The 26,196-nt window shown below is 44.0% G+C and overlaps 1 protein-coding gene across 1 annotated transcript in view; it reads right to left on the bottom strand.

The window, feature by feature from the left end:
• slc30a8 (solute carrier family 30 member 8) overlaps positions 1 to 26,196 on the bottom strand; it is a 56,154-nt gene that overhangs the window by 14,999 nt on the left and 14,959 nt on the right. The window contains exons 2-5 of the mRNA XM_084312856.1: positions 21,778 to 21,929; positions 18,748 to 18,894; positions 18,275 to 18,428; positions 1,412 to 1,611 (exon numbers count right to left, since the gene is read on the bottom strand). Of these exons, the coding sequence (XP_084168982.1) occupies positions 1,412 to 1,611; positions 18,275 to 18,428; positions 18,748 to 18,894; positions 21,778 to 21,929 (653 nt within the window). The remainder of the gene's footprint in view (positions 1 to 1,411; positions 1,612 to 18,274; positions 18,429 to 18,747; positions 18,895 to 21,777; positions 21,930 to 26,196) is intronic.

Below are 26,196 nucleotides of genomic sequence, written 5' to 3'. Positions count from 1 at the left end.
AAAAGATTGCGCTCTTCAGGATGCGTTTATTCATCTCAAACTAGTACTTAAAGGGAGACTTCACCAAAAAACAATGCTGATTTATTTTGCACATCATTTCACACGCATCTAAAAACTCTAAACGGTTGTACACACATTAATTTAGTTTGAGTGAGTATGGATGTGGCCACCAGTAATGTCATCGGGGACACTGAATTCTTATGTTGTGTTAATTACAGCTCAATTAAATGATAAGGTAGCAGTCCCTACAAGACAAGTTATTGCTATTATTTCATCTAGATAATTTCATGGTGCAGTAATTCAGGAGGATAATTAAAGACACAGCGATCAAAGACACAGGGTCGGAATTACGCTCAATTTAGTAAATAAGTAATAAGTGTCCTAAGCTCAAATCAAACCTACGCCCCTGCCTCAGATTCATTACTGGTTATAACTATGACACTCACCAGTGTCCTTTATGATAAGGTGGGTTGGTCCTCTCTGGCAGAAATGTGTAATAATCACTGTGTTATGGCGGGTGTGTATAGAACCCAAGAGCAGAACACAGGCACAGGAGAATGTAGCGGTTTAGAATGTTTAATTAAGCAGGGGGGGGGAGTCCAAGGGTCCTGTAACACACTGGTATTTGTTTATCTATAAGGCCATCATTGGAAAGCTACCACCTTATATTGCATCAATGCTAGATTGGAATTCAAGACCCTATCTAACCCGCTCAAATGACTGGCTTGTGCACTTAGAAAGTCAGCCTTTTGTTTTAGTGCACCAACTTCCTGGAATGATGATCCAGCATAAGCTGGAAATTGATTCTCTGCTGACCTATGGTCATTTTAAGACCATGATTTTTAACCTTCCTGGTACACTATGTAATTGTTTTAATTGATTATATCTATGTTTTTTTATCTGTGTTCTTTTTTGTTGACGCCTATTTTATTTTTATGTACTTTATTTCTTACGATTTATGAACTTCTTTCTTTTTGACCTTTATATTCATCTGTTTTTATTATTTATTGTGATGAACTGTAAGAAAATTAAATGAAATGTAAGAGTCACGGCTGTTGAAGTAGAATTGGATGTGGCAAATTATCAGGTGCACCATTATGCTTTATAAACTGAGACGGCCCAGTGGTTAATGGCTCCAGTGCACACTGCTGTTAAACTGCCATTCCAAAGTTGAACGACATGTGCAGGCAGAGGAGCAGCTTGCTGCATTCATGGCAGGAACGTGTAGCCTAACACATTGTGTAGCCTGGACAGCAGCACTTGCGGACTTTGCCTGCTGGGGCACGAGTGTAGGCATCTCTGCGAGTTTATATAATATTGACTGTGATAATGTTGATTAGATGCAATCTGAACCTCTGCCTTGCAGATTTTGTTTGGATCTCCTCCAAATTCTCAACCCTTGACCTCATACCATTCTCTACTATCCCCATCTGTTCCACATCCCTGTCACCGTGGCGGCCGTTGGAGTGGGTGTGGTTTGCACTGTGAGCGTGTCCCTTGCCTTCCAGGTGACCGTGGGAGTGTCCTTTGGGGTCGTTGTGACTGTGGCCGTGTGAACTGAGGCCCCCGTGGCTGTGTCCGTGACCAGACTGGTGTAGAGTGAGTGCCATGCTGGTCAGACAGAGGAGGAGCCGAGTGAATCGGGTTATTGTACAAATTCTGAAATGCAATACTTTTTGGCAACATGGTCACACATTTCTCAACGTACTCTTCTGGAGTTTGTGACATTCTATACCTCACTTTATACAATTTCTTTTATATATATATATATAATCTCTTTTTATTGGTAACATATCAAATTACAACAAGTTGCGACATGAGGGTCAATATTATGAAATGTGTTCACAAATAGCAACAATTTGTCCATGAATGAACTATTCCCATTTATTTATATATTTGTTTCCTTTGCTATTCCTTATACAGTTGTGTTATTCATTTGTTCATTCAAATAAAGCATCCACCCATTCGACCTGACAAGTAACAATAGTAACAGCTGAGATTGTTTTGTATACACATAAACACATGTATACACATACATACACACATATGTAGGCCTACATATACACACACAACAAATAAATAAATCATAATAATAAAATAAAATAAAATAAATATTAATACAATATTAATTTCTGACCATGCATTGTGATTGGATGAGAGGCCTGAGTGCTTAGAAGTATAAATGCTATTTATTCTACAAGCCGTGAATTAATTAACTGAATTAATGCTGGATTGGAGGAAGCAAGGATGTTTATTGCTTAGCAATGGTAAACGATAGGTTATGAATATAACCGTAGTTCTATGAGTACTGCACACATCTCACTCCAGTGACGTGCACTGAATAAAAACTTCACAATGTACCTTTACATACCAACATCCGTCTGACCACACCCCCATCCGCTACCTACATAAGCAGGGGTGGGGCCACACACTCATCTCCTTCCCAATAATTTCACCACAAGGAAAGATCAAGGGTTGCAGTGGCGTCTAGACGCTGAGCGTCACTAGTACTCATAGAACATAGATCGTTCTATATCGTACTAGCTGCCGCTCAGCATCATCTGCACAACAGAAGCTGAGCGGGAGCTTGAAGCTCGACAAATGTACCCCGCTGAGGCCCCCCACAACCATCAGAATGGAGGATGGAGGGGGAGACGGATCCGACCTTGCGAAGAGGAACTCGAGCAACTCAACGCACAGGGTGAGCAGACCGTGGCTTGACCCCACGACTACGCAAACGCACAACCCGCATGCCACCAGGGAACGAACGGAAGGAACAAACCTTGTTACCGCCCCCAAAATCACGGCGTCGAGAGCAAACTCAACCCTGTGGCAAGGCCGTAGCAGCGGAGCGCAAAGGAAGACCCAGACCCACTGAAGGGACTGGATCCCCCGGAAAAAGGGGGCCCGGAGAGGTCAACGACGCCACAGCATCAAGACCTCACTAGGCGGTCACTAGTGACACCGCCCCCCACATCGCCAGCGTATTCGGACAGGGCCCATCCAAGAGCGGGCCCTTCCCCCCACTAGCACGCCGCCTGGCACACTGACCCTGGCATACTCAGGCAGTCAGCATGGCTGTAACTCGAAGCACTCAAGAGGCTACACTACAGCGGAAGCAGGCAGCGCACCGGGGAGACGACCTCCAGAAGAGGTCGATCCCTCAATCCAGGCAGCAGGCACTTGACCCGAGCCTGGAGCACTGCGGACGAGACAGGCGCCAAAGGGGTCAACTCAAAACAGCACCCCGGCGGAAGGGGCGTATGCTGGCATTGTTTGAGCACCATGTTACAGCCTCCACCAAAAAATCCCTGACGCTCTAGAGGGGCCGAGGCAGAGAAGGCTGACACGATTGGCAGACGTCATGAACGTGCAGGGGCACACTCAACCGGGTAACCCCGGAGTTGACTCCGCTCCAACACACCAGGGAATCAACCACCCTCTTGGTACCACATGCGGTGGTTGTTCCTATAACCCCTCAAGAAAAAACTCAAACACACCTGCGGGCATACACTGGCTATACCGCAGTACAAGTGTTTCAGTTTTCAAAAAGGGGTTATCCCAGGCCTACGGGTCGACGAAAACGACTTCGGACCGGGCCCGGCGGACCGGGACGTACACAGGGATGCCAGAGGAGTACTATAAAAACCACCTCAACAGCCCCCTCTCAGCCATGCGTAAGCGGGAGAAGAGAGGGGCGAAGAGAATGGAGAACCAAGCCCCTTTATGACAGCTATCTCCATAACGCCCAACCCTGTGACACCCGGGCCGACCCGGCATTTTTCCCCCTGAAAAAAGCACAAGTCCCTCAGGGTACCAGAACAGAAGATCTGCGTCCCCGGCGGACAACGGGTTAACTGACCTGGACCAGCGTGACCAGACTCAGTCCCGTGCCCTAATCACGCCGACATCCCCACTCCAGGAGAGGGGGTAGGTACGCGTGTCGATCTAAACATTATAGAGGGCGCCACCCAGACGGTCCCATTTGTACCGCGCTCAGTGGCCCACCCCAAGGGCGTGAGACCCCTCTACCTATGTTTTGATCTATTCCGTTAACATCCCACAGATATGAACGAGAATTCGTCGAGACAAACCTAGTAAACTGGCACTCGGAAGAGACGAACTCCATCCCAGTTGCCCTATAAAAACGCCGTTTTAATAACGAGCAACCAAGGCGCACCAGCCTCATGCGTGATTCCTATCAGAAACACCCAGAGCCAGCACTATGTACGCGTCGAGACCCAAAACACATCAATGGATAGTCTAACAAGACACCAGATACCGTTCCTCCAAGCCGCCTGGGGAACAACAAGAAGCCGCTTTTTTAATTTTACATTTTTCAGAAAGATAATACGGACATGGGTCCCATGCGACGCGGCTGAGGGAAACACCACCCCGTCAACCACACTTCATAAGAGGGGACGGTGAGCGACGTACCCCTATGGCGGGGGAAAACCCATGACTCAACAGACCTATAAGGCGAGGAGTCAGGGAAACCCTAAACAATACCCCGTCCACCTACTCCAAAAAGGAGAGGACGGGGAACCCCCAGAGAGACTTCCCATGCGAGCTGTATAGATTGAAAAGAAATATTGCAACATTGAGCTATGTAACACTTGGGTTAGGACTCTCCGAGGAGGAGGCTCTGAACCAATACACACTCAATAATCGAATTGAATCGAATACACATACAATAGAGCAGAACTCCTTTTTGAAGTTCTACTCATCTTGACAATCTGAGGAGGAGGCTCTGAAACTCTGAGGAGGCTCCCTCACTGGGAAGGAGGGTCCGAACTCACAGAAGGCACTTCTCCCTGAGGAGGAGCTTCGTGAGGAGGAGCTCTGACAACTCCCTGAAACAGATCCATAACATGGAACCTGAACAACTCACGGAAATCTTACCAATAGAAACGCGCTCAGTGACGTACTCTATGGCGGGGGAATTTCCGTGGTGCACACGCCCAATCTTTCAGGGGGCGTGGGACCAGGAACCCCCCCCCCCCCTACTCTGTAACGTGCCGAACAGCAACGTGACAGGAACCCTGAAGGACAGGGGGTTTTAACCCCTGACCAATCAGAAAAGGGGAGGAAAGGTTTACCAGTTCACCCCTTTACGACCCCTCACCCCTGATACGATGTAATGACAAAGTAGAGCATGACCCAGTCATAGCATGCTACATGAAGCATCTAACAGCTTCACATAGCTAATGTGCTAACCTGCTATCTGATTTTTACTAAGGAAAATACACAGAACAGAGAGGGCCCCTTTAAGAGCCCCGGTACCAGACTTACACATGTGCTTCTGTGGGCCAAACCTAACCCAGTTGTAGATCTCAACGACACACACAACCCTTCATCACAACAAAAAATGGCAAAGTACACTCTTACTACAGAGGAACGCCGTTTTTCATAACGAGAGAGACATAAGTCCTTGATTACATATTGGCCACAGGCCTTGCTAAGCACACATGATAGTGACCAAACAACCTTTTCCCTAGGAAAATAATTGTTTCTCAAGCGGAAGCACAACCCCAGCAGCTTAAGCTGAGGGTTACATCGTATCCCCACAAACACAGTGACACAATATATTGTAAACAACATGTCTGAAAGGAGGGGGGGAAGCCCCAGGGAAACCGGGGGGGTCACCCCTCCTACCTTACCCTTGATACGACCAGGTTGAACAGGTACCCCTGTTAATATGTGAACATGCTGTTCATTGTCATCACAGGCTGAGAAAAGGATTCATTCCTCAATCACATGTCACTAAGCATAGCTTCACAGGTTAATTAACCCACTTAGTTGTGAGTTCACCCACGTTACAAACGTTACATGAACACACATGTTCTCATCACAACTAACCAGTTCATTTTTACACATGTAAAAAACAACGCCGATTTCCTATGGAGAGAGAAGCTATACCAGTGACAAGACAATTCACACACAACACGCGTCGTATCCTCAATGTATTGCAGCAACACACGTTTTGGAAACATCGTTATTACAAAACATTTAGAAGGGAAGGAAAGAAGAAGTGTTTAAAGTCCGGTCAGGACTCCTACCTCCACCCTGAGCGCAGGCCGAGAAGACTGCAACACTGGTTAACGGGACACCGAAGTCTCTCCTGCGTTGGTGACGAGGGTAATGTCCGCTACGCCACCCAGCCGCCGTTCTCCATGTTGACTAAGTCCTCGCTAGCATGGCACCCGGGTGTAGGGTCGACTAACATCCTCTGTCAAAGATGACGTCGTAGTCAGAGTGTTTAAGGCATGTTATAGTCACAGTAACGTTCAACAGTGTAGCATTGGGGGGCAGGTGGCGCACGGAGATTACGTTCGTCACCAACACCGGGAGACACTGGATCCGCCTGTTAGAATCCAGCTCCCGGCGTTGCTATCAGCTTGGCTGGCCTCTCACACTGATACAATTGGCTGTATCAGGGGGTGGGAAAGCTGAAGGGTGGGTCCTGGGCGTTGTGGACAGCGACCCCTACAGTTCGGTCGGGGCGCCTGCTCAGCAAGGGTTGGAACTAAGGAGAGATAGTGTGGCCTCCCACACGCTACACTCTCCCCGGTGAGAACCTGTGCGGCCAGGTTGGCCTGCCCCAGGCTGCACATGCGTCGGAGGAAAGCATGTGACAGTCTCCGGTCTCCCGGACCAACAGTAGGGGAAAGTACGCAACAACCAGGAAGGGTGGGATGGGAGAAAAATCAGGGAAAAAGGAGGGGAAAAAAGATATATAAAAAAAAAAAAAAAAAAAACAGTGTAGCATTAAGCTAACAGCCGCCCGACTGATAGCAACAAGCTAACGTTTCCTAGCCTAGTGACACAATGGGCTAGCGCCGCAGCTAACAGCTGACTGGCTAATAGTAGGCCACAAACTAGCATGCAAGCTAAGCAGCTATCACCTGAACTGTACACAACGACATAACAAGCCAGACTTCAGACAGGCCGCCGCCTGAAACCCCCTCATCCTAAGGGAGAAGAGAAAAAGAAATGTCAAACACAGTTTTCAACTGTGATTTACCAGACATACAGCGGAGTCGGCTCAATTCCCATACGGGCTGCAGCCGACTTGAGCATGGAACTACCGATAAAGAAGATCCATGCCTACATTTCCTCGTGCTTTAGGGTGTACTTCCACATTCATGTGAAAGATGGGGCCTGCACGGGACAGAGAAGCATCCGCTTGTCCAGAGAATCCTGGGTTCAACCAGGTCTCGGTCGCGGCCCACTAGTTTGACCATTATGGGCGTCAGACCAAGATCCTCCGTCCGCCGAGCAGAGGACTCCAATATGGGGCCGGCCTTCGTAAAATTGTCAGCTAACCCCCATAGCACTAGCAGACAACTAGTGCTCGCAAGCAAAACATTACTCACCCAGCTCGGAAGCAACCAGTTTCTCACAACAGCCGGTGCCTCCCACAGTCCAGCTGTATGACCGGAGGTGCAATACCTATCCAGCCGCAGCAAGGAGGACTGCAGGTGGGGAGTATATCAGCGACGTGAGCCCCTAATACGAAAAAGCCGGTGGAGGTCAGAATGATCATCATCTTCCAGACACTCCAGTGACGAAGACATTATCGCCGTATTTTCTCGAAATAGTCAGAGAAAATAAAGATATAACGTCAACGTATCTCCTTGTTCTTCCTTTCTTCAGATAAATACTTTCTTTCCCATTTCAAGTGATTGGTATACAGGCACTCTATTGGGGTGAAATTTGAGAAGGAGATGAGTGTGTGGCCCCACCCCTGCTTATGTAGGTAGCGGATGGGGGTGTGGTCAGACGGATGTTGGTATGTAAAGGTACATTGTGAAGTTTTTATTCAGTGCACGTCATTGGAGTGAGATGTGTGCAGATGACGCTGAGCGGCAGCTAGTACGATATAGAACTACCTTTTTATTAGCGGAGGACCAAAATAAAGGTTGGCCAATCCAATTAAACCTCAAAACTTCCATTTTTATTTCATGTTTGTAATGATTATTAAAAAAAATAATAATAATAATGAAATAAACGTATAAAGATATATATATATATATATATATATATATATATATATGACATATTTGTAACGGAAGTTACGAAGGTAACTATGGTTCTGTGAATTTCTTGATGACTGCCAGTACCGTCTGCGAAGTGGATGTATCCCCTCGTACTATGTGCAGGTCGAGAATCAATAACGACAAGCATACGTGTCATCAGAACGCATTGATGGCCGCACTCCCCATTCAGAACGCATCAGGAAGCCTCCAAAGCCACACTCCACTAAGTAGCTAGCAGGCAGCTATGTGTTAGCAGCAGGCCTTTGTGTACATGCACAACTGTTATTAAGCGCATAAGAATAGAGGGTTTGATAGACAGCTCACTCGTTCCAATCATTTTACTTGGTCGTTTGTTTGATTGGATATCAGGATTCAGATTCAGATATTTATTTGCCATATGCTGCGCAGGTGATTGATTGAATAAAAATGTTATTAACAGATTGCAGAATGGGTACAATACAGTACGGCTCAATACACACAATTGTTAAGGTGTTGCAGACCAGAGAAAGACTTTCGTCTTGTTTACATCAGGGTCCCCCATTTTCAATTCATAATGAATTGTAAGTAAGGGTGCAATTAGCACCGTGCGATCCATTCTTTGTGGATCTAGCCAGTGTTGCGCCAGCCAGATCCTGCTCAGGGCTGCACTCACTGCAACTGCCTGACTTACAAAGGTGAAATTATGAAACTCCATGAGCTCTAGATGAACTGCCACGTTAGAATAATGCGTGAAAATAGGACCAAGGACATAAACGTATTCGCTTGTGATGAGAATCTGAAGAACGTCGACTGTTCTCAACAACAGGAGAACTTTCAAGAAAGCATTTAACTGGTTAGGGACAGAATTGAATGGAAACTGTTTTCCTTCTTGAGGACCGTGAAATATACTATGTAGAAGCCATTATGTTGTGTGGACATCAGTCTGCTGAGTTCCCTTGTCATCAGGCTAAAGGCATGAAGCACAGCATCCTTACAGTCACTAATTTCTTTCCCATCGCGTGCAACAACTTGGATTGGGCGAGCAAGGTCACAGAAAGGGAACTGCTCTGGCAGCCGTGTGGTGCACCTGTGTGAGAAGGTTTGCATATATCCCTCCATGATTGATTGATTGAACATTTTATTAACAGATTGCAGAATGGGTACAATACAGTACGGCTCAATACACACAATTGTTAAGGGGATGCAGACCAGAGAAAGACTTTCGTCTTGTTTACATCAGGGTACATACACAACATACAGATATATATCATGACATTTATGACATACCTGACATACAGATATACAATACTGTATATAGTACATTTATGACATACAAGACACACAAATATACAGTACTGTTTAACAGAGATCCTAACAGAAAATATATACATTCGAGGGGGAGTACATTAGGAGGGGGTTGGGTGGGTAGGTGGTGGGGGGGTTTGGACATTTACGGGGGCCAGTTTCGAATTGCAGCCTCCCGTAGGTGCTCTTTGAGGGCGGTTTTGAAGGTGGATAGTGAAGGCAGGCGCGCGACGTTGAGGCGATGTGAAGCGGCGCGTCCCCCGAGTGCGCTCGGCTCAACCAGTGTGGTCTCTGCCGGGCTGTAGCTGGATACTATTGTCTCAACCAATGCAATAAAACCATTTTGATTGACAGGCGATTCTGCCAATTACGTCACACCGCTTGCACCCGCCTCTGCTGTTACCACCAATCGGCAAGCGTTTGTTTATTTTTTTACTTCCGGCAATACATTTATCTGCTTGCGAGACCGAGAAGCACAACAGAGTGAACAGACTCCGTAGCTCCCCGCTGAGGAAGGATCATTAATGAATACCAGCCTTTTTCGGCCACGGAGCGCGAGCTTCATGGCGGGAGGTGGTTGCGTTGTAAACAACTCTGGCCGAGGGCGGACGGGCGGCAGGCGTGTTGGGAGCCCGGCGGCACCCCGCCGGTGTCTCTCTGTCGTCCCCCGTTCCGAGGTAGACGGTGGAAGGAGCTGAGGCGCGCGCCTCTCTCCTTCCCGTCGACCAAGAGTGAATACCTGTTATTGAACGTGTAACACTAACTATATAACGCTAATGCCACAAAACGAATGCATTTGTTTATCTAGCCCCTTACGTGACTGCGGTGTGCAAGGGCTATTGTTTATCATAAGTAGGAACTTTATGCAGTACTCAGTAGCTTGTTTATTTTCTTCTGAGTGCTTTGTTTAATTACATGTTTACATGAACAGCCACCACTGTAAACAACATGTTTTTTCACCAATAGATTATGCTTTGCCGCCCTCCGTAGGATCTATAATACAAAAAAAAAGAAATTATATAAAAAAATTATTATATCAATTTTTTTTTAATTAAAAAATTTACAAAAAACGTTCGTTCGAACGTTCGTTCGATAAACCCTGGCGAACGTTCGAACCCTAAAAACGGGGTTCGGGCTCAGCCTTAGTTCGAATCCCCCTCCTTCTAGTCTTTTTCTTCTTTTTGCAATGTAAATACTTTGGTGCACGTTTAGAGCTATATAAAGAATGACATCCTTAATGCATGTAGATTTATAATATTCTAACTTAAAACTAGGCTACTTTTGCGTATAATCATTAATATTATATTCCAAAAAAATTATATTGGAAAGGCGGGGTTTCGAACCCGGGCCGTCGGGTTGACAGGTTTGCGCACTTGTCGTTGGACCACTGTGCCAGACGGGATATATACATTGTTTATCCATCAATGGACAAAGACCCGTGTTTCGAATATTTTACTTTTGAATGAAGTTTTATCTCTTTATTCTCAAATGCATTAATGTGACGTCAACGGCTCATTCAATTTCTCAAATCCGTCAAACAGCGCATCTCATCAGACATTTTAATCCCAGTTACAATATCACACAAAAACCACAATCCACGCATAGACACTTCAATTTTATGCTTGAATAAAACACAATTCGGGCGCTTCGTTAAGCAAATCTACAGCGGAGAATATATGAAACTAATCAGAGCCAAACGGCCGATAGGTTTCATTAATTAAAAATATCCCCGCGGGATTCACATTTGCAATGCGCCTGCAGTGTGTATCGCACTCCGAGCGCCGTATATGACGTGCATTATTTTATTTAGGACAAAGTAAATCTATAGGCTGAATATGATTTATTATCAGCATTTAGTTCTATTATTATACATTTCAAAAGCCCCCTCTAGGAAAACGAAGCACAGAAACATAATTCAGAATGGTATAAATGGGATCTCTAGACTGTGAGAATCATTTCAGGAAGCGAGCTGTCATTTATTTGCGGGGGCGTGGCCATGGTTCATCCGGCTAACTGAAGTTAACCCTGCTCTCGACCAGGCTCAAACTTTTTGATCTGTTCTCATGGTGATTTAGACAATCGAGCGTCGGGGAATGGAAAGGTCTGGCTTAAGTCAGGCTAGACTGGAAATTATCCGGCTAACTCAGTTAGCCAGGTACGGGGAACGGGGCCCTGGTGTTGTGGAATTCACTGACCTTTGGGAAGTATTTCGACAGGTACATGGGTATCTTAGTGTATCTTGTAGACCAGGCCCATTGCAAGCTGCTGTACTCTGTTGTCTACTCTAAGCCATCATAGGATGCCATGCCCTATTGAAGGCCTGGGCCCTCATTTATCAACAATTCTTAGAAAGTGTTCTATTTTCGTACTTAAGCACAGAATTTAGAATGTGTGTACGCACAGAAATATTGGGATTTATCAACCGTGCGTACACGGTCCTACGCTCCTCCGTGTTGATAAATACCATTTGTTCTTACCGTCAATGCTCGTGCATGATTATCCATATATGGTAATGAAACACCCCCCATGGGATGTGAAATAATGGACTGACCTGAGCGAACTATGAGAAACTCCACGAGCGAGATTGTTCACTGAGGCGCTGTCGAACCAAGAAGACACAACCCGTGTTATGGGATAAATAAAAGGCTGGCGGACTTGTACACGGTGATGTCAGATATCAACGACTCCCTAAGACCATTGCTGCAATTCTGCCTGGACAGCTCAAAATACTAATAACCACTGTTTGGCGTTGGTGTGTCATTATAACCATGCTGGAATATGAATGCCTTTATTAGTTTTGTTAGATTGGCTACCGGGTATAATATGATTTGTAGAGGCATACAATCTATTTTGTTGTCGGTATTAGGTAGCCTATATGAATTACATATAATAGCAGCCATAGCCTACATTATGCAACAGTAACTTGCGCATATATAATATATCATATCATATTCCTATATGTCTCCCAGGAATCGTGGGGCTCTGGGGAATAAAGGTTGGGAAGACCCTGCTATCATAGCCTATCCTTTATAATGTTATAGGCTATTTCATTTACAGTTTACTCTATCAGCCTACCCAGCATGTAATACGTTCTTTGCTAGAACTCAACTTGTTATTATTTTGCGCATAGATTGCAGAAATACGGGAACGTTTTGATTTATATTTAAAAGGCTTTGACACAAAACGAAATAAGTGGAATTTCGAAGCTGCAAGCAGAATACAAGTCATATCACCCACACGATATATTCTACCTGTATCCAGAGCATGTATGCTTTTCATTCATTTAAGACACATTTATTGCAAGGGTTTTGTATACACATAAACTCAACAAATAACCTCTGTTCTCGTTGCAATGCGTTTTAAATTATTTCTTATACCGTAGGAAGGGGGAAGAACACTATATTGTGGGTGTTCATATGACTTGTATTCTGCTTACAGCTTCGAAATTCCACTTGTTTCGTTTAACAATGGCAAAGCCTTTTGAATATAATCAAAACGTTCCTGTATTTCTGCAATCTATGCGCAAAATAATAACGAGTTGAGTTACGCGGAGCGCAGTATGGTACAAGCCTAATATTACATAAGACCAGAAGCGAATTCCTAGTTCACAGAAGGCTTCTGGACGCTAGAGCTGAAGCAAAATTCTCTAGTATGATGAAATCATATGACCAATGCAGTGAATCCTCCTTAAATCCACAGCACCTTGTCAACAGTGTTAGATACTGTTGCCCCTCTGAAGGTTAAAAAGGTAAAAACTGATAGAATCTCTCCATGGTTAAATAAAACCAATGTTAAAGATAACAAGAGAAAATGTAGGATAGCCGAGCGAAAATGGAGGAAATTCAAACTCACAGCTCACTTTAATTTATACAAAGACGCCATGGGCGCATACAATAAGGCAATACAACTTGCGAGAAAGGAATATTTTTCCAAAATGATCTCAGAAAATATGGGTAACTCCAGGGTACTTTTTTCCACCATCGACCGGCTGATTAACATGCCACCCCCCCATATACCGCAGCAATCAGCCACAAAATGTGAAGAGTTCGCAGTTTTCTTTAATGAAAAAATATCATTGATTAGAGCAAGCATTGCCTCTGATATAGATCTGGCTGTGAGTGGAAACCCACCTGAGATAACTATGGGGGAATTCACATGTATTACATTACCTGACCTCTGTAAGATTGTCTCTGAGTGTAATTCCGCCACCTCCTGCCTCGATCCTATACCAACAGCATTTCTCAAGCGGGTGTTCGATAGTGTCTCAAATCATGTCCTTGAAATCATAAATATGTCGCTTCAAACAGGCACTTTTCCAGATGCATTTAAAACAGCTGTAGTAAAACCACTACTAAAGAAAACAAACTTAGATGTAAACGAACTAAAAAGCTATAGGCCAATATCGAACCTTCCATTTATCAGCAAGATATTAGAAAAGATAGTCTCAGTACAAATAAACTCCTTTCTCAAAGATAATAACATCATGGAGGAATTACAATCAGGTTTCAGAACAAATCACAGCACTGAAACTGCCCTTACTAAAATAGTTAGCGACCTCAGGCTAAACTCTGATGCTGGCAAAGTCTCAATTCTTGTCCTATTGGACCTTAGTGCAGCGTTCGATACGATTGACCATAATATCCTGATCAGTCGTCTTGAAAGACTGGTTGGCTTTTCCGATCATGTACTAAATTGGCTCATAACATACATTAAGCGGAGAAGGTTCTATGTTAAGCTTGGAGACAATGTATCCGAGGAACATGACAGCAGCTTTGGAGTTGCACAAGGAAGCTGCCTTGGTCCATTACTCTTCTCACTATATATGCTGCCCCTCGGGGACATCATTCGAGACCACAATGTATGCTTCCATAGTTATGCTGATGATACACAACTATATATCTCCGCAGAACCAAATAACACTACAGCCATACAGTCCATCACAAATTGTCTGTTAGCAATAAACAAGTGGATGAACAATAACTTCCTAAAATTTAAATGAAAGCAAGACCGAAATCCTATTGATCGGCCCAAAAGCAAAAAGGGAAGTGCTGTGTGAAAACCTGGGGAGTCTGTCATCCTATGTAAAGACTGAGGTTACAAGCCTAGGTGTCATCTTGGACTCAGACCTGACCTTTAAGTCTCATATAAATAAGGCCATGAAAACGTCATTCTTCCACCTAAGAAACATAGCGAAAGTAAGACCTTTCGTAAATAAAAAGGATGCAGAGACACTGATTCATGCTTTTGTATCAAGTCGGCTTGACTATTGTAATGCACTGTTCACTGGTCTTCCCAAAGCAACCATTGGGAAGCTTCAGCTTATCCAAAACTCTGCAGCTCGATTACTAACTCATACAAGGAGAAGAGAACATATCACTCCAGTCCTAGCCACTCTGCACTGGCTTCCAATAACTCATAGAATTGATTTTAAGGTCCTTTTCCTAACATATAAAGCTCTTAATGAGCAAGGCCCAAAATACATAGCAAATTCCCTAGTTAGTTATCTGCCCTCAAGAACGCTACGGTCATCCACTACAGGTTTACTAGACACACCCAGAAACCAAAAGAGGATAGGAAGTATGGCATTTGCCAACTATGCCCCAAAACTATGGAACACACTACCAACACACATCAGAAACGCCAGCTCCATACACATTTTTAAAGGAAAATTAAAAACGTACCTATACAGTCTAGCTTACAAATAGTTATGGCTTGGAAAAACCTGATGGATCCATGAGGCTAGGATAAGCCTTGTGGACCCAACTCTTTAGATGAGGGAACGGGTACATACGCACACAATACACGACCACTGATGGATCCGTAAGGCTTGGATAAGCCTTATGGACCCAACTCTTTAGATGAGGGAACGGGTACATACGCACACAATACGCGACCACTGATGGATCCATGGGGCTTGGATAAGTCTTATGGACCCAACTCTGACCACTAATAAAAACGTAACTACACTAGCGTTATAAGAGCTAACATTGCTACCTACCGTACAAGTGCATTGGTTTAGTGCATTTCCTACTTCCGGTTGCTACTGAGCGGACATGTTTGTGCGGACCTGTTCTCCCAAACTGGTAAGCAAATGACTGTTTTCATGTTTTCATTTTCATGTTTTCATTTTTACGTTATTTTCATTTTTACGTTATTATTATTATTATTATTATTATTATTTTTTTAAACATTGATCTTAACTGATCACTGTGACTTTATTGCTTTTATCGTTATATATGCCTATGTTTGTGTACAGCACTTTGAGCTACATGACATGTATGAAAGGTGCTTTATAAATACTTACTTACTTACTTACTTACTTACTTACTTACTTACTTACTTACTTACTTACTTACTTACTTACTTACTTACTTACCCCGTATATTCCGATAACGCTATATATAAACCATGCTGCATTCATTCAGAAGGAATGCTATTTATGGGGTTTTGACCATAATTACACTACTGTTGCTATTTTACAATTAACTATAATGAATTACGGGGGTCATACAGAACACGTCAGTCAAACTAATGAACGAAAGCTTATTTCCGTGTTGAAACTAATGCATGGAACTGATGAGAGCATATGCCGTCCGTCTGCAGTATCCATATTCTACCGCCGGGCGCCAGGTACGCATGCCCTGAGCTGAGCGTAAATATACGCACAAAGTCAAGTTCACGTTCAAATTGATAAGTCACACACTTTGCTTAGAAATGATCGTACACACGGGTTACGCACATATCTGTGCGTACGCAACGTTGATAAATGAGGGCCCTGGTGTCTGTCTCCAGGCGTTTTTAAAGCCTCCTGGATCTATGAACTGTGTTAGAAACAGTACTTGGCTCAAACCACTTCGGGCAAGTTAGCGCAGTAGTGACAACAGTAACAGTAAGGTGGGACGCACCACAGTTAACCCAGGGGTCAGATAGGGGGCGATATTAGATTAGTTTACATTTTATTGTCATTGCACAGCACAAGTACAGTCCAACAAAATCAAGTTGGCATCTAACCAGAGTGCAACGTAACAGTAAAGGGCATAGCAATATACATTGTAAGATGTGAATATGTAAATATTCTAAGCCAGGGGTCAGCAACCTTAGGCATGAGTGCTCAGTGCCACCATTGGCACGCGGTATCTAAACCAATGGCACGCTAGCAAGTGTGTAAGAGAGGAACCTTTTTGGAAATGTTGAAGTGTCCTCTCATTCCCATGCCGAGTTACCTCTTTCACAGCCATTTGCAGTTGCACAGCCTGTTATTTATGATAGGTTGACTGATTTATCAGGGATATTTCAGGGTCAGAGCCAATCAGAAGGGTCAGTCTGTTGTTATTTGCCGAACCGCCATTTTGAGACCAAACATAAGAATACTTTTAAAGGATGATGCAGACAAGGCTGAATGTGTCCAGGTATGGCAAGCAAGCATCTCATAAAGACGGCAGCATTCTTGTATAGTGCTCTTATATAATTATGAGAGGAAAATGGTTATTAAAACTATTGCTATGCACGTTGCCTATATGGATGGAATAGAATTATAGATCTGTTGGAGATTTACATTTTGATGTGGTGTCATAATTAAACTTAATGTTAACCTTAATGTTGATATGGCACACTGATTAACAAGAACATTTTAAAATGGCACTTCGAATCAAAACCTGTATCTTTTCTAAGCTAATGTACAGTATTATTGTATACAGTGGTATGAATACACTTTGGTAGTAATGTAAACCATACTAGCCAGTGGTATAACTAATAAGCGTATGTATGGAATGTATACAGATAGAGATAAAAGTATATACTTTGTGTACAATGTACAGTGTGGGTATATATTAAACAAATTACAAATTATATGCAGGTATATACAAATGTATATGTAGTGAATACAGTGTTATTGTACATTGCTATCATACTGTAGTGAATTCAGGGGGCAGCCAGGAATCAAACCCAGATCGCCCAGACCATTTCTGCTCTGCACTATATAGTATTGTATATTAGTACATTGCATAGTATATTGTATATTGTATGGTAACTCAGTTACTTCTATTCTGCATCGAACATTGTACATATGTCTATACTGAACACTGTGACCTCTATTTTTACTTCTATTTTACATGCTATACTATTTTATTTCATACTTATCTTGTCTAGCACAGTCTCTGGAGCGTAACAGTAAGAAGCATTTTGTACTTCTGTATGACAACTATTAAAGAAACTTGAAACTTGAACTTGAAACTTGAAAGAGAGAGCGAGAGCGATTGAGTATGGTGGGTGGGGGGGCTGTCACCTTGGTACAGAGTTAATTCAGCTGGATGACAGATGAAGGGAAAAGGCTGTTCCTGAGCCTGCTGGTCCTGGAACTAAGATTCCTATAGCGCCTCATAGAGGATAGGAGGGCAATAGGAGTCTGTGATTAGGGTAAGAGGTGTCCTATGCCTATATGCATAGCCGCGGGGCACCAGTCATGGTCGTGAAGCCTGTGTACCTCACTAGCTAGCTAGGATGCACATGTAGAGCTAGGCTGAGTAGGAAGCGTAGCTGCTGAACAATCCAGTACGAGACAAGACACAGGATAAGGTAGGATAGAATCAATGAGGGGCGACCTTGCACTCCGACCATCAGATGTTCTTATCCTACTGTGCACGTGTAAAGCCGCAATCCGGAGAACGGATCCAGTAACACAACAAGTGCAAGGTAGTGGTGCGCGAATATTAAAGAGGCAGATTGCAGGCTACCATGTGGTTATATAGCAGGAGTATAGCTATAGTCATGCACACGTGACTTTGTTGTTATTAACCTGCGCGAGGGGATAAATCCACTTTGCAGTCAGGAAGGAATGAAACTCTCTCTAGTTAAGATTGCACAACTCAACTTTGTGAATGTAAAACCCTGACCCAGATCAGATCAATTATTAGTCAATGGGATTAGTAAATGGGGCGTTTAGATTTACTTACATAATGTTTGCCAGCACGGCGCAAGCAGAGGTAATGAGCATGACTGTGCCCTCGATGGTGTAGTCATCATGTATGAGGCGCTCCACGGCCAGGTACACCAACACACCTGTCACCAACCAGATGGTGAACACCGATAACAAAGCACCAAGGATCTCTATATGGATGGAAAGGTGGAGGGAGAGAGAGAGAGAGAGAGAGAGATAAAGAGAGGGTGTGAAAGAAATAAAGAGAAAGGAGAGGAAGAGAAATGGCTAAAACATAAAAAATAATGTAAAGGGACAATTCACCTTGTGTAAGGCAAGGATATTCAGTTGCATTAGCCATCAATGCTAGCAGTAGTGAATGGCATTGAATCCCAATATCTCCCAGTCCATGGTAGATTATGCAGGCTTTAGCTCATATCTGAATATTATATATATATATTATATCTGGAGTACTGAGATCAATGCTACTCATTAAAGACAGGGCCTTGCCTGCACGGTGCCAGCCGTAGCTGAGCGTGTGTGTGGCGGGCCGAGATGAGAGCCACAGGGAGCAGAGGCTGATGATGAAGCTGGTGAAGTCCACTAACAGGTGGGCCGCATCCGTCATCACCGCCAGGCTGCCCGCAAAATACCCACCTGAAGGAGGGAGGAGGGATAGGGAGGAGGGGTGGAGAGGAGGAGGGAGGAGGGGTGGAGAGGAGGGGATAGAGGAGGAGGGAGGAGGGGTGGAGAGGAGGGGATAGAGGAGGAGGGAGGAGGGGTGGAGAGGAGGGGATAGAGGAGGAGGGATGGAGAGGATGGGATAGAGGAGGAGGGAGGAGGGGTGGAGAGGAGGGGATAGAGGAGGAGGGAGGAGGGATGGAGAGGAGGGGATAGAGGAGGGATGGAGAGGAGACGATAGAGGAGGAGGGAGGATGGATGGAGAGGAGGGGATAGAGGAGGAGGGAGCAGGGATGGAGAGGAGGGGATAGAGGAGGGAGGAGGGATGGATGGAAAGGAGGTGATAGAGAAGGAGGCAGAGTAGTGAGGGATGCAAACGAGATGGTAAAGAGAGTAAGATGAGGGGGGGATGAGAAGAATCCAGAAGACAGGAAGATGGAGGGAGGAGAGAAGAGGATTGAAGAGGAGAAGAGAAGAGAAGACAATAGGAGAAGTGAGTGAGTGAGTGAGTGAGTGAGTGAGTGAGTGAGTGAGTGAGTGAGTGAGTGAGTGAGTGAGTGAGTGAGTGAGTGAGTGAGTGAGTGAGTAAAAAACATCTTATAATAGGTCCACAAGATCTACCCAGAGAGGGGACTGTACTGTGCCGTTTAGGTCCAGCTCCTTCAGTCAGTCCTGTTTTGCAGTCAGAGCCACTCAGTTCTGGAACATCCTACGAACTGAAATAAGACACTGTGCTACCTACCACACCTTTACAAGAAAACTCAAGACCTGGTTATTAACCAATCAAACATGATCACTTTTAATCAGTTCATTGTGTATTTTGTTATTGCTTTTACTATTGTGTTGGATTGTGTTGTAAATACTGTGTTTTACTTTTAATGCTTCTGTTCTAGGTGTATGGTCGGTCTTATAACATCTTGCCAAAAGGACTACAGTTGTGAATTAGCCAGCTGGCTAAAACTGACACATTTACAGAAATGTTGATTAATGTGTACTGTCCTTTTTTTAAATAAACTGAAACTGAGTGAGTGAGTGAGAGTAAACGTAAAAACGACGTCAACTGAACCCCTGAGACAAAGGCTCTGTTCAGACAGGCAGCTCAAATCTGTTTCTGTTGTTGTTGCTGTATATCCCGTATGAGCCGGAGAGTCTCTCTGCAGGCTGAACAACACTGCAAACGAACACATGAAATCCTATTATGCAGTCCACTAATAATGTCAGTTTACTTACTACTCGTTTTGTTTTTTTAGGAATGCATCTTCCGATAAATGTTCTGCCTATAATTGTGCTGAATACAATAAAGTATCATATCATTTCAATCTTTTTTCTTGACAATCCTGAACCAAGCTTTGCTTTCTTCAGTCAAGCTAAGAGAGGGTGGCACTTGAGATGGCTTAAGAGGTTATTTGGAACTGTGTGTGTGTGGGGGGGGGGGGGGAGAGGGTGTGCATGTGTGTGAAGGATTCATACAGTCCATATCAGCTTCCTAATTAGGATGAGAGGCAGGGTGGCCTAGAGGTAAAAGAGGCCGACCAATAGACCTGTTCGCTGTCCACGTCAGACTCGTGTGCGTGCGCATCAAGGGGGCAAAAGGAATGTAATCCTGGGTCAGAACAACGGGGCAGACTACAATATATTTGCATTTGTTAGCCATGCTAGCGATCTAAACAATCAATCCATGCCAAAGATAGATTATGTAAAAGGTGAAAGACTCACACGGCACACACAAGCTGATTTGGCTAAATGACATCCAGACGTTTTCGTTTGAAAAATAATTTTGTCAGGGGAGTGTCATGGTTTCTCCATAGAGCCCCGGCTTACTTTTTTTAGCGCAGCAGCTTGCGCAGGTCCGGGGCAACTTAGTCACGTGACACAGTTGGTATTGCTGATTGGCTCGAACACGGTATGTTTGTATACAGCGAACAGGTCTATAACAAAAAGGTCGCCCGATCCCCAGCACAAAAAGGGGGGGGGGGGGTTCCAGCTGTGAGCTGATAACTGGAGGGTGGCTGGTATCACATCCAAGTTCAAGTTTCAAGTTTGTTTATTAATTATCACAATAAAATACACATACTTTACGGTGAAATGCTTGGTTCTGTATGAGCCCCTGAGAGTGTGCTTCATACAGTAAAAAAAAAGTAAATAAGTAAAAAAGTAAGTAAAGAGGAATATACAATATACAGTAACATGAGGCACAATACTTTAAGTTAAGGTGCAAATGGAAATGAGGTATGCATGTAGTGCAAATCTCTTTAATAAATGGATAAATATAATGTAGTGTTAAAGTGTCTAAAGTGAGTGTTAATGTGAGTGTTTGTTTAAAGTTAGTGTGTATGTGTGTGCAATGAGTGTAGATGATGGGTTGTTACATGGAGTCATTGAGCATCCTGATGGCCTGGGGATAGAAGCTCCTTCTGAGTCTCGCTGTACTGGCCAGGGTGCCCACCATCTCTGCCTAAGTGCCCTAAGTCCACCAAAAACTGCTCCAGGGATGCTGCACTGCAGGTCGACCTTGCGCTCTGACCTCATTGATGAAATGCATGTGTGGGGGACTACAGTATGTGTTTGTGTAATTAGGAGGGATGTGCAAAAAAGACAAATTTCAATTGAGTGGTGTACATTGACAATAAAGTAATAAAGTAAATATTGCTCTTCTGAAATCCAATATTACACAGAAATGCTACTACTACAGTGATTTAAAAGTCCCCCATGCCACACATGTATTTTATTAACATTCATGACAGAAGAGACTGAGAATAGAGACAAGTAGGTAGGGACCGGAAGATATGCAACAGTCAACAGAGATGCAACCGAGAAAGAGGGAGACGAGCAAAAAGAGAGAGAGAGAGAGAGACCTACCCAGGATCTCCCCGATTATGAAGAACAGACAGATGACAGAGACCACGTACAGCCTCTTCTTGGCCACTTTCTTCTCTTGCTCTCGATCGTCCTGCGCATGGCTGTTGTCATGGCAATGATTGATGCTGCTAGTTGTATTCTGGATGGACATGCTAGATCAAAATCAGACAACAAATGTTCTTAGTCAATTTGTCAAAGGTTACTATATCAATTTATAGCAATGAACAATGTTTTTATATCAAGGGCCAAGGGCCAAAACATAACATGGATGAAGCTATGTGGACAAAATGATGTGACTGCATATTGATAATGTAGAAACATCTGAAGGGGAAAACACATTGGACTATAATCTGGAAACTATATTGGGAATGAAACAATGGTTGACGGGTCACAAACTGCATTATTTATCATTATGTATTATTCATAGTTTCTTACCATTGTTTTTGTTACTGAACTACAAAATGTTTAACCAATCAGCAGTTAGTTAAGGCGATTATGTCACAACACAATTTGTGTACCATCAAGATTTCTCTGAATAGAGGCCTTGTTTGTGTAGTTTTATTTCTTCCAGTATGGCTGCCTGTAACCATTGGTAACCACTTTCAAAAGAAAATGCCTACAATCTGTGCAGTGGTAGTAGAGTAGGTAAAACACAATGAGAAGAGCATGATATTACTATTCTACTGTGACTTGTTTACAAGATCCAGTAATAAGACCAAGAATTATTATGTTTTTGTTGATACATTTATCATATATCAACACATAGCAACCATTGTTTTGCACATACTGTAGGAACCATTGTCTCTTCCATTGCCATTGTTACAGGCAGCCATGTTGGAAGACAGAGAACTACATAAACATTCCGTGAAGGGCCTGGGAGAGCGCCCAGGTGCTACTCCCTTTCATATCAAACACAGTGACAAAGTGGTAATTATCCTGCCCTCTCTAACGCTTGTGTTTTCCCAGGTGCGAGAGAACAAGCTGGATCTCCTATTGAACTTGTACTCCCGGTGCCTGAAGAAAGCCTCCTCTCAGCTGGAGCCTGACCTGACGTCGGAGTACCACACCACAGAGACCTCCTCACCTCAGTCAACACTCTCGACAAGATCTACAAGATACACTACGCGACCAAGGTACCCATGTACATGTCAAAATACTTCCCAAAGGTCAGTGAATACCACGATCACAACACCAGAGGGAGCTCCACAAATCATGTTAAACCCAGATTTGGCTCAAACAAGGGACTAAACACGTTTAGCAATTATGCCACATCAATGTGGAACACCCTACCCAAAGCTGTAAAGGAATGTGAATCACTACCCACTTTCAAAAACACTCTCAAAGAACACCTACGGGAGACTGCAATTCGAAACTGGCCCCTACAAATGTCCTAACCCAGTTGTACAGTAAATGACCAAGTATGGCTTTGTCAGTATTCCAATGTACAGTGTACAGTGTGTGTCCCCCCTACCCAACCCCCCCCCCCCCCCCACCTCCAATGTACAGCCCCCACCCACCCACCCACCCAACCCCACCCCACCCACCCAACCTCCTCCAATGTACAGTTTCTAAGTCAAATGTATATACACTCTTTTTCTGGACACTTTTTGTATCACAAACAGTACTGTATTTGCAAATCTGATATGTCATAAATGTATAGATGTAGCAGTACTGTCTATCTGTATGTCATATATGTTATGATGAATTGAAAATGGGGGACCCTGATGTAAACAAGACGAAAGTCTTTCTCTGGTCTGCATCCCCTTAACAATTGTATGTATTGAGCTGTACTGTACTGTACCCATTCTGCAATCTGTTAATAAACTTTTCAATCAATCAATCAATCAATCAATCAATCAATCATCTTCCAGTCCAACTTGAAATGACTCAAGACTATCAGGACGCACCCACTCATCCGCACAAACCCTTCATGTTTTCTTGTTCTATCATTTACAAATAGCCACTCTCTCCATGTAGGATCTTTGAGTGCTTCAAAGAACTTCTGACTCAAAAAAGCACAACCTTCTGCCTGTCTTTTTCTCTCTTCCTTTTTTTCACTCCCCGCTGTTCCCAAATCAAACTAGAGAGTACCACGAGTATCTTAACCAGCATCCATCGCCCCGCCCCCCCTTCTGTCTGTCAGGATCTCTGTCTATAATGATTTGTGCCCCCCCCCCCTTCTGTCTGTCAGGATCTCTGTCTATAATGATTTGTGCCCCCCCCCCCCCCTTCTGTCTGTCAGGATCTCTGTCTATAATGATTTGTGCCCCCCCCCCCCCTTCTGTCTGTCAGGATCTCTGTCTATAATGATTTGTGCCCCCCCCCCCTTCTGTCTGTCAGGATCTCTGTCTATAATGATTTGTGCCCCCCCCCCCTTCTGTCTGTCAGGATCTCTGTCTATAATGATTTGTGCCCCCCCCCCTTCTGTCTGTCAGGATCTCTGTCTATTATGATTTGTGTCCTTCTGCCTCCTCATCGTACCCTTCAAGAGAATGACAGCAGAGCTCTGCAGTAAACATGCACAATGAAGGGGGGGGGGGGGGGGGAGAAGAAAAATACATCCTGTTCTCATGCTCTTGGATCCTGTGTATGACCTCCGCCTGCCTAACCATTCTCCTTGCTTACGACCCACTGCAAGAGGAAGCTTCGAGGACTTGACATGGACCACACACATAGACAGTGTAGAAGGCACGGCAACAACTCTACTTCCTTAGGCACCTAAGGAAGTTCAAAGTGAGAACTTCTACTCATGCACAATAGAGAGCATGCACCCTGACTGGTAACATCACCTCCTGATTTGGGAATAGCACCGCACACGACCGCAGCAGACTGCAGAGAGTGGCTCAATCAGCCAAACACACAATTGGAGGTGGGCTTCCCACTCTCACATTTACACCAGGCGTTGCAGGGCCAAGGAGAGAATAGTCAAAGACTCTAGCCACCCAAACAACTGCCTCTTTGAACTGCTGCGGTCAGGCAAGCGCTACCGAAGTCTCATGGCCAGTACAGAGACTCAAAAGGATCCTATACCCAGGCCATCAGGATGCTCAATGACTCTATGCAACACTAACCCATCCATCTACATTCATTGAACACACATCCATGATCCACATGCACACACTCACTTTAAACAAACTGTTCTGAAGGTCCAGATTAATACCTAAAGTCTATATATATATATTGTTTTATTTATATAAGATAGATATTTACTGTAGACCTGATAGTGTTTTATTATTCGCCTGTATGCTCCTTGTATCGCGCGCTGTACATACAGCGTGCACCCATTGGAACGGAGAAAAAGTTATACCGTTAGGTTTGTATACAGCGCGAGCCACTCAACACATATTGAACGGAGAAAAGGATACCGTTAGTTGGAGAATAAAAGTGAGGAGAGGTGTTTTGCTACAGCCCTGTGGTGTCAACGTTAGTGCCGTTATTACTATTAGTTGGAAACGGTGTTGTGGTGTCGCCAAGGGAGAGGAGTACCACCATACTCCCGCATCGATCTGCCGACGGCGACGGGCAGAGGATAACTGAGACAGAAGAGACGTTTAGACTGAGTTCGGTTGCGGTTGAACTCATATAAAGGGCTAACGCACCAACCGTTACCCGAAGCTCGGGCGTTTTGGACTGTGGGAACCCGGTCCGTACGAGACCCCCTCTATATCCAGCGACTACCCGACGGTCTTCCACGGTTACCGTCTACATCAGCCTCCAGAGATCGTCGTCTCCGCCCTCATCTTTCTCCTCCGGACGTCATCATCTACCCCCCCCCCCCCCCCATTCAGAGCTCCAACGGCCTGGTACCATTACTTTAGGAATCATAATAATTCGGAAATTGTTATATATATAAATTGTATAATAATTAGGATACTGGTTATAAGACAATTGTATTAACCCCATTTGATATTTGTTGTTGGTTGTTTATATTTAGTTACATTTGATATTTGTTGTTGTTTATATTTAGTTACATTTGTGTTTATGTTAAACATTAAATGTGATTATTCAACCTGGTACCCCTGTCCCCTCCCAGTTAATGAGTGTCCGCCGTATTGTGTACATTTAGAATGGTTAATTAATAGTTTTAATTTTAATTTAGTATTTGTAGGAGGGGTGGGTGGGGACTGTACATTGGAGGTGGTTGGGTGGGTGGGGGGGGGGGGGGGGTAGGAGGGGTGGGTGGGGGACACTGTACAACTGTACAAACCTCATTCTTGCATTTTCAAAAAGTTAGCATGTTGTACCTCATTGTTTGCATTTTGTACTTTAGGTTGTACTTTAGTTGTATATTGTATATTTTGTATAGTGTTTGGACTTTATTATCTTTACTTTTTTTACTGTATGAAGCACATTCTCAGAGGGCGCATACAGAACCAAGCATTTCACTGTAATGTACATGCACTTTATATGTGACAAATA

The sequence above is a fragment of the Notolepis coatsorum genome (assembly GCF_963971535.1).
Source record: "Notolepis coatsorum genome assembly, chromosome: 4".
Classification (NCBI taxonomy): domain Eukaryota; kingdom Metazoa; phylum Chordata; class Actinopteri; order Aulopiformes; family Paralepididae; genus Notolepis; species Notolepis coatsorum.
Note: the sequence above shows the minus strand (reverse complement) of the source record. Positions and strands in the feature narration are given on the sequence as shown.